This window comes from Syngnathus leptorhynchus, chromosome 1, assembly GCF_054491065.1.
Source record: "Syngnathus leptorhynchus isolate UIUO chromosome 1, UIUO_Slep, whole genome shotgun sequence".
Classification (NCBI taxonomy): Eukaryota; Metazoa; Chordata; class Actinopteri; order Syngnathiformes; family Syngnathidae; genus Syngnathus; species Syngnathus leptorhynchus.
This window is the reverse complement of record NC_141195.1, coordinates 10,017,405-10,031,948: the sequence shown is the minus strand read 5'-3', so window position 1 is coordinate 10,031,948 and position 14,544 is coordinate 10,017,405. Positions and strand designations below refer to the sequence as shown.

The following is a 14,544-nucleotide window of genomic DNA, read 5'->3' as shown; positions in this document are numbered from 1 at the left end:
GGCTGTAATTACCTTCACAATGATGGATACCACCATATTATGTGGCAGACATCATTACTGGATGTTGCCTGCAGAGCAATATGCTATCTGTAAAGCTGAAACGAATGGTGGGATTCAAAGAGACCGCTGCTGTCTAGTGCAGAGCAATCTGCAACAGCTTCCAAACTTTTCAACATTGGTCAGAGAAAATGGAGAATAAACACCTTACCCCTAATAGAACTACAACTCAACAGTACCCCTCTCTTATATAGTACAATAAAATGGTGTTGGCTGGCAAGATTGTTTGGCCTGTACTGTCCTTGTGGAAATGGGACCAATGGGAAAATGTTAATGCCAGTTTCTTGTGGTGGAGGCTCATGGGACAAAAAAAACATGAACATTTCTTAAGAAAAACACTTTAGGCTCCCATAATTGGTATAATAATCAGTAAGCATTTGCATTCCAGGCGTGGAGAGTCTGAAGCGCTGAGGGCCAATATCAGCAGTGGCAAAGAAAAGGAACTAGGAAAAATAGTACATTACTCTTGTCTTAGCATCTGATGTGCAGGTGGAGTTGTTTGTTTCTTCATTTTTCTATTTCAATGATTTGATGACTGCCCTTAGTTATTGCCGTCACTCAAGGGCTAACTCATTTATGCATTCAGTTTCCACTCTATAGTGGTTTAAATCATATGAAAGCATGTCTGAAAGAAACATTTGGTGTGTTCAGACTTCAAGCATTTACTGCAATGGGTTTTCATTTTGTGTGTCAATCTCTTTATTTACCCTGCGGTTGACTGACAAGTATTGACCAGTCGAAGGTGTAGTCTGCTTTTGACCTGAAGTCAGGCTCCATCTGGATAAGACATTCAAATTCATTTATACACAATAGTTTGGAAACAGATTCATTACTCTGTATCAAATTGCAAAATAAAAAAAATAAAAAAATAATTCTCTTGTGCAGCAGCAATCGTCATACTGTCGTGTCCTGGTGGTGAAGGTGATACAGTACTTGAGAGTACATGCGTCGTCTCTTGGAGGCTAAGCGTATGGGTGTTCGAAAGCAGACATTGTCCCCGGTGGCAGCTCTTAAATGGAATAGATTTTTTTCTACATCCTAGCCAAGGCTGCCGGGAAGGTCGCTTCATTAATCAAAGCCAAATGCCAATGTCTGCCCATCTCTGTCCTTAACCCAGCAACAGATAATGTAATTCATTGGTACTAATAATTAATTGTCCGCCGGGACGGATGGACGGAGTATCATTATGTTGGGAAACGTTAATTACCACATAAAGACTCATTAGGTTAATGCCATTGTGCACTCCAGAGGCAAAGGACTGTCTTTTTCTGGTTTTGGCCTTTTGGGAATCTCTGTTTTCCCGTTGCAAAGCACCAGCAGGGTCCATCATCGTGCCAGCCCACTTTCTGTGCTGATTCAGTGTTAGAAAATGTCAAGTCACATTTTGCTTGAGAGGATTTTGGCAGATGGGTTGAAGCGCAGGGAACGACAAAGAAAGACACACAGCTAGAGTTGTGATGTATACACACATTTGTTATGTGTGTTTGTCTTGAGCCACACGCATACCACCAGTCACGCCATGGACTTTGCACCACAGGCACATTCAAAGGACATGTCATAATGTTTTACTATCTGACAATCTGTGTTGTATGATGGAAAGGGAGTGGAGGGGGGTGCATTGTACCCCCCAGAGTTTTTACTTAACTAGTGTTGTGCTGTGACGTGTTGGCCAAAATAAATGTCACAACATACAACAACAGGCTTCAAATGACTGGGAACATGCCTTGAAAGGCCCCTTATGATTATTATTAATAATCCTGAACAGAGGATGTAATGTCATTGTTATGATTTTTTATGTAGTTATTTTTCATTTGCTTTTCACAAAGTCAGTAAACCTAGTTAAAGATTATGACACTGCCTAAGTTATTTTATGAATAGCATTTTGTGTAATAAGATACCAAGTGCACACAGTACATACAAGCACTTTGACTGGCGCAGACGCAAAAACAACTCAGCAAAACGCTAGCGCCCTCTCGTGGTACAATCTGAACTAACTGTAGTTGGATCTGGTGATAGCACTAGGTTTACTTTTGATTGTTTTTCTTTCAATAATGTATTTATGAACTTCAACTAAAGTTATAAAGGCGGTACGTTTGCATGATTGCATAAATCCATCTCTCCATCCTTCATCTGTACTGTGCGCCTTTACGCAATCCCTCACCAAAAAAAAAAAACAGTTGTCAAAATTGCTGTATTAAACAGGAAGCTACATGCAAAATTTTGAGCTGCCTGTTTTAAAACTCAAATGCAATGTTTTCAGACATTCTGAGCATGCATTATGATTTTCAATAGTCATTTGAAATTTGTGTGCTCCATATTTGGTTTTGTTGATTTTATAAAACTGCCGATAAAGTGCAAAATGTAGACACCTTTCTGCCTCCACACTTTGGGAAATAAATGTTTTATTTTTGTACAATATTGGATTCTCTAAACACACATTGTATTTGAAAAAATGGTTTCTTAAATGTTCTATTTGTTTTTGAGTGACACAAGTTTTAAAATACATAAAATATGGATAAAATAAATGCAACGGAGGGGGAATTTTTTTTTTATATATATATATATTCTGAACACTACCTGGGGAAAATTGTCGTTCGATCATTTTGTGCAGTCTGTTTATTTTAGTGAAAAAAATGACATCCACACACGACAAGGGGAAAACAGTATTTAATATTATCTAGATATTTTTAGTATTTTCTATTCGATGAAAAAAAAAGGGGAAAAAAGACAGTAGTACGCATCGCAAATCACTTTTGGGCAGTCCATTTCCGGTTTTATTTTATGAACGATACCAGCCGGAGATGACGTTAGTTTTGCACTACTTCGCACTTGACCAATGTTTTGGCTTCACCTTTTCTTCTTAGCAATTGACAGGCGTTCATGTGAAGGAAGAAGTTGACGTTCCAACCTACGGCTTCTCCTCTTCGTCATGGAGGCTCGAGCGAGCTTCTGCCGTGAGGAAATCAACAACACCGTGTGGGAGGTTCCGGAGAAGTACACCCATCTCAAGCAGATCGGAACCGGGGCATACGGTTCTGTTTGGTGCGTCGTTTTATCATTCTAACTGTGGGGTGGTATGAAGGAGTGAGTAGGTCTCAGTGGGAGGCTATGGGTTAGCTCCACTACACTCGCGTATCTGCGCGAGCACGCACACATGCAGGAAGCTATGGGCCTAATAGGACTGGATTCATGCACACACACAATTAGACATGCCCCCTGGAGGATCTAATTAGGGCCACAGGTCCACTATATACACCCTGATATGTGTATATACAATCTATCTATCTATCTATCTATCTATCTATCTATCTATCTATCTATCTATCTATCTATCTATCTATCTATCTATCTATCTATCTATCTATCTATCTATCTAATCTTACTCGTATCACACTAACCTTGTGGATCAGAACATCTATCCATCCAGTTTCTATACTGCTTGTCCCCACCGGGGTCACGGGCGTGCTGGAGCCTATCCCAGCAGTAGGCGGGGGGCACCCTGAACCAGTTGCCAGCCAATCACAGGGCACACAGGGACCAACAGCAATCCACACGTGGATCAGAATTTTTTTTTTTTTTTTTATTGAAAGGAATAATATGGCCCATAGACCTTTTCAGAAAGAAGACACTAATTAATATGTGTTATGGATGAAAAAGCAATGATGTCATAACTTCTCCAGAAAATCATAGCACTTACTCTATAGACCAGATCAGATTCTATTATGTTTTGTCCACCTTCTAACATCCAGATTTATTTGCATGTGGTCGCTGCATTGTGTATGGCCTTCAATTCGTTCTTTTCCCCACTGGCATTTCTGGTCAATGACGTTATCTCACAGGCCCAGTCTCAATATGTGTATCGCAAAGACGTGCAATAAGTTTCATTATTGAAAGGTATCTTACTTTATCAATTTGATGCAACCTTAGATGTTTATCACCATTCAACAGGAGAACAGTATTTTGGGGCATTAATAACACGGAATAACTATACAATATAAAATTGCTTGTTTTTAAAATCAATTCGATAAGATTACATTAAACCTGCTTTTCTGTTGAATTCATTTTTTCATGAGATACAAATTTCTTTAAGTACATGTCACATTTACACACAATAATATTGATATTCCAATATTCAACACCCTAATAGTATCAACCTACTGCTAAAAACAGGGTACTTACTATAATGTAAAAGTTAAAAAATAACAATTGCAAGCTCTGATGTATACTTTATGAATTACAGTGACTGAGAAAATAAAAATGAGCATGAGGATTTTGTCATTTTATGACAAAATAACATTTCAGAGGGGCAGTTTATTTCATGACGTACCTTTCTGAATTTCTCTTAGGGGAGTAAAATTGGTATGCTAGAATTTGTTTTTTTTTCTTATATAATGTCGGTTGATTGTACCTGACTGCAATTCCTACATGAGTGTGTCTCTCTCTTGCAAATGTGTTGGTGGATGGCCCTGCAAATAGCCCAACAAGCTTTTCCACCCACAAACTGCTGCCCTCCAGATCACTGCAAACATTAACAACCTGTTACTTGGCTTTACTGAAAACAGAAAGATAGGCAACCTCTCATGTTCATATTTGTGCCTCAGTGCAAAAAAAGGACATTCTTGTTCCTGCCTAAATACAATTAAGCATCAATTAACCATTAACACTTAATTGTGTAACAATAAAAATCATGCTGTCCAATGCTGTATACCGTGAAGGCCTAAAGCTATGACTGAATTCAAGACCTGCTGCTCGCTTTGTGCTGACCAGTGGCCACTGGCAAATGCAGACTAAGACTGCAGTCTAATTACATCTTGTTCCATTATTCACCACAGCTCAGCAACAAATGAGAAGACTAAAGAGAGAGTGGCCATTAAGAAGCTCCACAGGCCCTTCCAGTCAGAGATCTTTGCTAAAAGGGCCTACCGGGAACTGCGGTTACTCAAACACATGAAGCATGAAAATGTGAGTCGAATGAGACCAACACACTTCCATGAACATCAATAAAACTTTTCTCAATAGCAATTAACAGGTCAAGTTTGTAAGTAGGAATGTTTTGTTGGCATGATGTTTATGGCTGCCTAAAACTCGTAAAAAAGTGTGGCAAAGTTTAATTATGTTTCAAATGAATCAGACACTTTTGCTCATCATTTTTTTCCTTCCAACCAGGTGATAGGCCTTCTTGATGTGTTTACACCTGTTTCAAGCCTTGATGACTTTCAGGACTTGTGAGTATTTTCTGGCTCATCTACAAACCCTCCTGGCAGTGTGAAGTACTGGACTGTGAAATACTTACAGGGAAGCTCACATTTGTATTTGATGTTTCTTTGTATCGTAATGGAATGGTGACATTATTACACAATGGTTGTGTTCAGTTCAATTTGTCATCTGTTCAATTTGATCTAATGTCTTAGACATGATTGTTTACAGGACATTTAAAAAGACTGCAATAAATGAAGAGCAGCACGGTCGTCGTAATCACGTTTGCTTGCAGTCAAGAGGCTCAAAGTTTGAATAAATATTTAATTCATACGCACACACACACACACACACACACACACACAGAGAGAGCTAGTGAATAGACAGAAGTAAACTAAAAATGTTTACTACACTAGTTCTGTTGGATGAGTACATTCCAAGCCCCCCCACTTTCCTCCAAGGTAGGATTGTTGGCCAAATGCTTGCATTAAGTCACATTTTGGATGAAAAGCTTATTTGTTCTCCTTGGCTTAACAGAAGGTTAAAGTGCAGCTTTAGTAGCTTTGGTAACAACAAGGTCTGAAAACAAATATCTTGGGATGAATATGGTGTTTAACATGATTGAGTTCAATGTTTGGTTTTTATATTCAAACAAGCAGCATGTCAAGACATTGTTAGAAGAGATGGGGCAAGAATAGAAATGCAATGTGATTGCACACTGAAGATGACTAAGTGAGCATGCAAACACCAAGCCAATGTGTTTGCTTGCATTATGTTGCAGGGCCAGTTCTTTCTTCAAGTCCAGAACCTTGTCTGCGAGTATTACAAATGTGTTGCGTAAATAGGGGGTCACTCAATATGTGTTTACAATTAATAGCGACTTGCAAGGAAAGCCTGTATTACTCCCGCTCCCCTCTAGGGGCACCATGTCAAGTTTGACTTGTTAGATGGAACATTGTGAAAAAGCTTAATAAATCAATCTTAGAATTTAAAGAGGTGTTATGATGAAATAAATTGTGAGTTCTTTTAAAGTTTAATATTTTAACCCAAACTCAAACATGTCCCGCTTAACCTCTGGATATGGACAATGTTTAACTACTACTAATAAGGCACACAGGGCATAATACAAGGTTCTAGTATTCTAAGACAAGCCTAAAAGAATGAAAGATGGCTCTGGACAGCCGATTTGTCACGGCTAACCTGCCAAATGCGTGGTAGTCAATGACAGAGGGTCCCAAAACTCAAGCCAGTAATTAGAGTTCCTAGGAGTCAGGAAATGAGAGGGCTTTCAGGAAAGCGTGATAAGAGAAAATGTAACTTTGATCTCAAAACAGGCAGAGAGGCAAAGTGACCTCCCACAGCTGAGGTTTCAAGCAAGAACAAATTCTTTTGTTTACAGTTAGATTTGGGTCTATTTAACTGTTCTGTTAAAACCTTTGTGCATTTTACCATTTTTACTTTGCATCAAATAATTAATTTACCTAGCTGGGAACATCACATTTAGAACCCATCAGATATCAGGAAATTGATTATTAGCATGGTCTAGCGGATTCATCAATACGTCAATGAACGTTTGTTGAGTAAGGTGTCGCTGCAGTTTTCTCGGCCATCCTTGGGAGTCAGGCCTGGTCAAACAGTGCTAAGTTAGTTGGGGTTGTTATTGCATCTGCCCCTGTTTGAATCTCAGTTGTGTGGAGTTTTCTCCAGTTGCTCTGGCTTCCTCCCGCATTCCAAAAACATCCATGCTTGGTTAACTGAAAACACAAAATTGCCCCTAGGCGTGAACGTGAATGGTTGTTGAGCAGTCCCTGTCCCGGATGTACCCCACCGCTCACCTCATGTGGTACTGAAACTTTCCCTCATCTATGATTCTAATGAGAAAGAAAATATTTTACAATAATGTAATCTATGCCTTGCAAAATGGCTGGGAATGGGGAATTTACATAATCAACATGTTTCATAATCAGACACTTATCTCCATGATGAAATCATGCAAAGGTGGAAATGTGCCGTAGACTTTAAAAGCTTCATTTTATAATGGATTAATGAGTCAGCAAATCTGCATGTTATGGCATAGTCTGATAGCAGGGGCTGTTGAGCTCCTTGCCTTTCCATCTGCTTGGGTATCCTCAACATGAGCATCTTTTGTGCTTTTCTCAGCTACCTGGTGATGCCTTACATGTTTACTGACCTGTCAAAGGTGCGAGGCCATCTCTCTGAAGACAAAGTCCAGTTTCTTGTTTACCAAATGCTCTGTGGACTCAGGGTAAGCTTGAAGGCCTATTTATAGTGTGTGATAAAACCACACGTTTTGTTGCTGTTTTTGTTTTTGTTCATTGCATAAGATTCAAAACAAATACAATGACTGTAAAAGATATTTTTTTATTTAAAAAAATATTGTATGAAGAAAATAAAACTGACTGATTGTGCTATCTGGCCTGTGTACTTCTCCACAGTACATACACAAGGCTGGAATCATTCACAGGGTAAGTCTTGCATTTGAGTATTGATTGAAACTAACTAGCAGGTTAACAGGTTAGTGCTTTGTGCTCTGTGTTTTTCTGACTCACACTGCGTACGTGCACGGCTGAGTTGCAAAAACACATGGGAGCGTTTCAATTCATTGTCATTGAGTCAGATCAAACTGCACCTGCACCAACAGGTAGTATGAGCTAATTCTGACTGCCTGTCTGGAGTTGTCAGGCCACACCCTTCATCTCCATTTCCAACACCCCCGGGCGTATGTGTGGAGCATAGACTCTCTAAACAAAAAGTAGAAGTAGCCTCTTTGGTGAAAAAAGTGGAAAGTACGAGGTTGCTTAACTCATTCCCAATCAGATTTTCCTAACAGATTTTTCCGCGAGCTTCTAATTACTGCTGTTAGTATATTGTTCTTCAGTAATGTTTATCATTTCAGGTTGTAAGTAAAGTAGAACTTCAAACTTCCTACCATAGACTATTTGAGACTTAAGCAGCTGCACATCTGCTGGCTGTAGTCAAGTAGTGCACTCAGTATTACCTAAAATTCAGTCTGATGAGGCAAGAACAAAATAAGTGTGAATATCAAATCGAAACAAAGAAGCAAAATTACTGCTAGTTCTACACCAAAATATGCACATCAAAAATATGTTCAAGAATGTTAAATTGACACAAAATATGACCTTAAGACTTATAAACCACTAAACCATATACTAATACTGTATAACTAATATACTCAAGTGAGACACCTTGCACTTTGTCCACATGAAGTTCTGTACTCTACCTCAAGTACTGTATGTTAATTTTCTTTTACTTCAGCATGCTGTGTGTACAAACCTCCCAATTCCAATGAAATCGGACAGTGCGTAAAGTGTAAAAAAGAAAATAGATGACAATGAATTTGCACTTCATAGTGCACCACACATTTTCAATAAGAGACGTATCTGGACTGCTGGCAGGCCAGTAGAGTATTTGCAGTGTTGTACCACAAAGCCAGGCTATTGTAACTTGTGTTGAATGTGGTTTGGCATCATCTTTCTGAAATGAGCATTGGAAGTCCCTAAAAATGACGTACCAACAATTGTTACTCCAGATTTGCTGGATTTTGAACTTTGCGCTGGTAACAATTCAGATGGTCTTTTTTAGACGATACAACATCCATGATTTCCAATGATGAGCTTGGGCCCAGAGATGGCTTTGGATTTTGTATGGTAGAGTTATAACTTGCATTTGTAGATGCAGCAACCAACTGTAAACTGACAATGGTCTTCTGAAGTGCACTTGGGCCCACGCAATGATAACATTTTTTAAATGTAGTGAGCCTGTGGGATCCACCATCCTCCCAAGTACAAATGATGAGAAGTCATTTTGCTTCTGAGTGTAAACTTGAATATCTGGTGTATAACTAACCTTCACATATCTAATTCTCTAATACAGGATCTCAAACCTGGAAACTTGGCTGTGAACCAAGACTGTGAGCTGAAGGTTTGTATTTGGAATGATTACAACTTCACATTCAATCAATGCATTTGAATAAAATAATGTGAACAAAATTGCCACTACATCAAACAGTAGCAAGAAAGTTAACTTTTGCACAGAAGCTCACACTAACAGATGTGTCCTGGCTGGTCTATCAGTATTGCAGACCGTGACGTATTGTGTATTTTGCTACATCCTCTAATCCATCCATATTAAGTATGAGAACAAATTTCCGGGTACGAAGCTCCATTCAATATACTACATTTAAGACGATACATTGTGGTATTTATAAACGTATTTCCACAACTCGTATTACAGACTACTCAAGACAGTAATCCGAGGTCACCATGTGAACAACAGAGATAGCAGTCGTATTACACACCAGTGTAGGATCCACTTGATTTTGCAGCTGTTATTTTAAAGGTCAAAGTATTCCATATAGTAGCATTAGCTTACACAGTGAGGTGTAGGCTGTAGCACAATCACAACAGCACAGTACATATCTTCTTGTATTCAAAGAGGTTATTTGAATTACTTTCAGTGGTTGTTTTGTTTTACTTTCGGGTTTTTAATATTTTTCATTGAGATGATCCGCCTTTGCAGATTCTGGACTTCGGGCTAGCTCGCAGCACTGACGCCGAGATGACAGGCTATGTGGTAACCCGTTGGTATCGGGCACCCGAGGTCATTCTCAACTGGATGCACTACACACAGACTGGCAAGATAACTTATTATCTATTAACATTCTCAAGTCCGTCCTTGTTGTTGTCTCAGTGCTCAGTCAATTGGGATCTTTGAGTTTCTGATGTGCAAACATTGTGGCTCCACTTGAAGGAATGACTTGTCTTTTGGACATGAGTTCTGTGGCGCATCACGGGTCTTTTTGTCATTCTATCACACTGGTGAGAAAAATGCATTTGAGTTGGCATCAGTGTCACTCCGGCACTGAATCTGTCAGTGAAGACAGATGGTTCTGACAGCAGACTGTTGACAAGTGATAATGCTGAGACTGTCACTTTGCTGCCAATTGCAATTACAGACCTTTCCGAAGGATTTATGCTTCTTCAGAGAATAGTGTTTTCTGCTAAGCCTCCATTGTATCGTATTGTCATCCCGCCTCACAATAGTTTCTTTTCACCATTGAAACCTTGTAGCCTACATTTCTACATATTTTAAGAGCACTGAGTCAATGATGTCACAGATGTGTTTCTCCTCACTCACATTTGTCTCCTGTGTCGTTTATTCTAGTGGACATCTGGTCTGTGGGCTGCATCATGGCCGAAATGATCAACGGAAAAACCCTTTTCAAAGGGAAAGACTGTATCCTTTTGTCTGCACTCAAATCTGCCATTGAGCTAGTGATCATCATATTAGTGTGCGTGAGTCTCAGTACAAGTTAGTTTGACACCAAAATGCAAATATAATTTTCACTTTTTCAGTTTTATTGAACCTTTAAGGTAACAATTTATTGCTGAATTGTTTTAGGCCATCACTGCAATCCTGTAACTGCACTTAAGATGTCTTGATGTCTCAGCTCCTTCCACAAATGTTCAATAAAAAAATGTCGGGCCTCATAGAAAACCACTTGGGGGGATTAATATTGCCATCATTTCAACTAATTGAACGTACCTATTGGATGTTTATATATGTTCTTTGGACACCTTGAAGCCTTGACTTTATTACCAGACATGGACCAGCTGACACAGATCATGAAAGTTACCGGAGTGCCTGGACCAGAATTTATACAGAAACTAGACAGCAAAGAGGTACTACAATCTGCTACAGCATCAAAATTTAATGGGAACATAACATGGAACAATTAATTTTAATGTATTACGTACAACTTTGTGGGAGTGCCTGCCAACAACTGCAAAATCAAACAAGCAAGTAATTCTGGCTCTTTCTAAAAATGTGCCTGCGAGCAAGCTGTTCTAAACTTCCACCCCACTGTTGGTGTCTTAATTAACAGCATAACCACCCACCCACAGAGTTTCTCAGCCACCGATTTGACAGATAAGCTGGACGAAGTTCCAGAGCAGAAAAAATAAAAACAGTTTGACGTGGCAGCTGAAGCACAATTATCTGAAAACTAAAAGGAACTGAAAAGTTGGCACAGACAACGTTAGATAACAGTGTCACCGACACTAGGCTTCTGAAAATATAATTCATCTAAATTGTTAACAATAGAGGAGGGGGGCTTGTGTGGCACAAACAAATCTTTTTAGAATCAATTATCCTATCACTATTCTTACACTTACTTCAATGAGTTCTGTTGAATGCACAGATGAGCATTAGCTGACAATAGCTGCGTTCCATTCTCGCTATGTGAGGCACTTGATTTATGCAGTACAGGAGGCGGAGGATTTTTGTGTTTGGCAATATGTCCATACACCACATACTCATTTTAATTCCACACTCGGAGCTCTTCTTCTGTTTGTAGAAGGAAGCAGTCGGTCGGTGCAAACATTCAATTCCACTAAAGAGGATTGGTTGTCAAGCTTATGAAAAGCAGGCTTGCCATTAGCCCAGCAGAATGTGAGGCAGGGTGAGGCCTGGGGCACTGATGATGAAATAAAAGAAAGCCTGCCATGAACATGTCATTAAGACACTTGTAAAATGTTTTAACGCATCAGAAAAAAATGCATCAATCACTCCATGAAACCAACAGTACCAACATAATTGTGAGTAGTAACAAACAAGCATTGACAATGAATAATGAATGCTTTACTTCCAAACGTGAAATGAAGACGATGCTGTGTGCAAGCGCATGCGTGCGTGCATTGTATGGACACAAGCACTATCGTGTATGTATTGTGTAGTGTGTAGCAAAGAAAGGTGGCTTTAATTCGGTAATGATTTATCAAATAATGGGATGTGTATCGACGTGAAAGATTGCACAAAAATACACAACTTTTAGTGAGCTGGGTATGAGTGCAGATATATTATTTACAGGGTGGCTTGAAAGGAAAAAGCTCCATTTTTGCTTTAGTGCAAGACTGATGTCAGCCACTACTCCACTTTTCAGTCCTTAATAAAGGCCATATTCGCATAGTATCTGGGGACCACCACGATGTATTAAGTTTGCTGTGTTGGCTGGGTAATAGTATTGACTCAGCATTCTGAAAGAATTACAATTTCTCATTGTAGCATACATTTAATATTTTTCTGCTTCACCAATTCATCATGGGAATAATTGATAATCATGGTTCATATTTTTTCCGCTAATTCTACAAAATCGGTACATTTATTGTTTTGTTTCATACAAACACAGGCCAAAAATTATGTGAAGGCCCTTCCTCACTATCCCAGAAAAGACTTCTCAACATTGTTTCCTCGAGCCAGTGCAAACGGTGAGTTTGATTTAAATCAAACTTGTATTTTGCGTGCAGATTGCTGATAGTTTGATTGTTTGCAGGCATTGACCTTCTGGAGAAGATGCTGGTCCTGGACTGTGATGAGAGGCCCACAGCCGAACTGGCACTGGAGCACCCGTACTTCGACAGCCTCAGGGACCCAGATGACCTCCCTGAGCCCCAACCATACGATGACAGCCGCGACAATGCCAAGTTAACGCTCGAGGAGTGGAAGCGTAAGTAGAAACAGTTAGCATATAACATTTTCAAAGAGAATATATCTGTAAAAGGGACCGTTGAACCTTAGTAAGACGATCCAACCTTTTGTTTTTATTTTTGGAAACAACAGTTAGATACTGTTAAAAATGAAACGTAACCGCCCCACTCTAGATGGCAAACTGATTTGTTATTGTTTATCCATGACGTTACAAAAAAACAAGCTGTGCCAGTTTTGACTCAGGGAATTGCTTTATGTGCTAATTTAACGAACTATGTAACAATTAGACAAACCATCCAACAAACAGTTATTTAGTACTTGCTGGATATAATGGTGGAGATATGATGCCATGGCATCAAATAGCTCACAAAGTGTGCGGCGCTCGTCATCACAATACTATTCACAGCCAGCAGGGGGCATTTTGCATGGTATTTGGCTAGGCCCGTGTAAAACTGTATTATCTTTGATTAGTGAAAATTATGGCAGACTTGCCAATCTAAGGTTGAATTCTTATCACTTAGACTTATTTGATACAAAATTTAGCACTGGTTGATACATACTTTTGTGTACCAGTACTCATTTTAGCAGCAGTGCAAAATTTAATAGATTGTGAAAAGTATATTTTGTGTTTGTTCATTGACAAATTTAATTTGCGGTCAGAGATTTTGAAAGCACAGTATGCCATTAAAAAAAAATCTGATTGTGAAAGGACTCTCAAGGTGTATGGTGCTCATTCCCTATGGTTAGCACCTTAATCCTAAATCACTTTGTTCCTCATTTCTTGGAAAATTGAACTTTGTAGTTTATAACTTGAGCAAATGCAATTCAGAGTTTTTCCTTATTGTTTTTTAAATTGAAGGCAGACAGAATACATTTCTGTTTTATATTGGGTATTATAAACTGTAATAAATAATAAAGCACTGCCCAAAATGGAGAATCGCTCTGTTTTTAGTGGAACTGCAAGTGAATAATTGATGTTAAAACCACTCTTCGATGGTGCTCAGTAAAACCAGTGGATAGGATGGAAAATGAACAATGTTCTCTTCTGGCCTACAGGGTTATGTTTCAGAGAGGTGAAGAGCTTTGTGCCATTCCCTCGGCGAGACTCCAAGAGAAAAAACACGTTGACTATGACTCCCTGACTTGATAAATGTCACGACATAAAAATGCTCATGTCCTAACTACTGCACAGCCAATTGTGCCCTTGTATATTACAATTAAGGATTCCTGTTATTGCTTTTAGTCTTATTATTTTTACATTTCAAATTCTTTTTTTTTTTAAACACTTTTGACTAAAGTGTGGGTGTTTGTGCAAGAGACATTTCATGTTACTCATACAGTTTACGATCAGTGGTTTGCCTGACAAATTCTATTAGTCTTTCCCAATAATTGTACTTGTGTACCAACTTAGCAAAGCAAAATTCATCACCATCACAAATGTAGTGAGTACATGAAATATTACTGTAATTGTCAGACGCATTATTTTTTAACCTGGAATCTTAGAATATATCTATTCTTTTAGGTCGTTTGTGATTTGTGTTCTCTTTGCTGTCTGATTGCACTTTATGACTTAGTACTTTTAAGCCAAACATGTGCCCTGGATGTTGCTATTTGTATGTGAAAAGAATAGGTGCATTTGCATGATTTGTTCCAGAAATCAATACAGGCAAAGTAAATAAATACAATTGAAACTAATTAACTAAATTGTGAAATAATGTCCTATGTTGTTAATATATTTGAATGTGAAATATAATCCTAAAACAT

The 14,544-nt window shown here is 38.8% G+C and overlaps 1 protein-coding gene across 1 annotated transcript; it reads left to right on the top strand.

Annotated features, from left to right (window-relative positions):
* Nucleotides 1-2,852: 2,852 nt before the first annotated feature.
* mapk13 (mitogen-activated protein kinase 13) lies at nucleotides 2,853-14,484 on the top strand. Its single transcript, XM_085919602.1, has 12 exons — nucleotides 2,853-3,099; nucleotides 4,890-5,019; nucleotides 5,224-5,282; nucleotides 7,414-7,519; nucleotides 7,710-7,739; nucleotides 9,169-9,216; nucleotides 9,814-9,928; nucleotides 10,459-10,530; nucleotides 10,897-10,976; nucleotides 12,482-12,560; nucleotides 12,626-12,799; nucleotides 13,837-14,484. The coding sequence occupies exons 1-12, from the start codon at nucleotides 2,987-2,989 to the stop codon at nucleotides 13,920-13,922; spliced, it is 1,092 nt and encodes a 363-aa protein (XP_085775728.1). The 5' UTR covers nucleotides 2,853-2,986; the 3' UTR covers nucleotides 13,923-14,484.
* The last annotated feature ends 60 nt before the right edge of the window (nucleotides 14,485-14,544 follow it).

Bases quoted from the DNA above. Each gene is read 5' to 3' on its own strand.
- mapk13 (XM_085919602.1), top strand. From the start codon at position 2,987: ATGGAGGCTCGAGCGAGCTTCTGCCGTGAGGAAATCAACAACACCGTG. The intron at 9,929-10,458 runs GCAAGATAACTT...CGTTTATTCTAG, and splicing joins GATGCACTACACACAGACTG to TGGACATCTGGTCTGTGGGC. The intron at 10,531-10,896 runs GTATCCTTTTGT...CTTTATTACCAG, and splicing joins CCTTTTCAAAGGGAAAGACT to ACATGGACCAGCTGACACAG.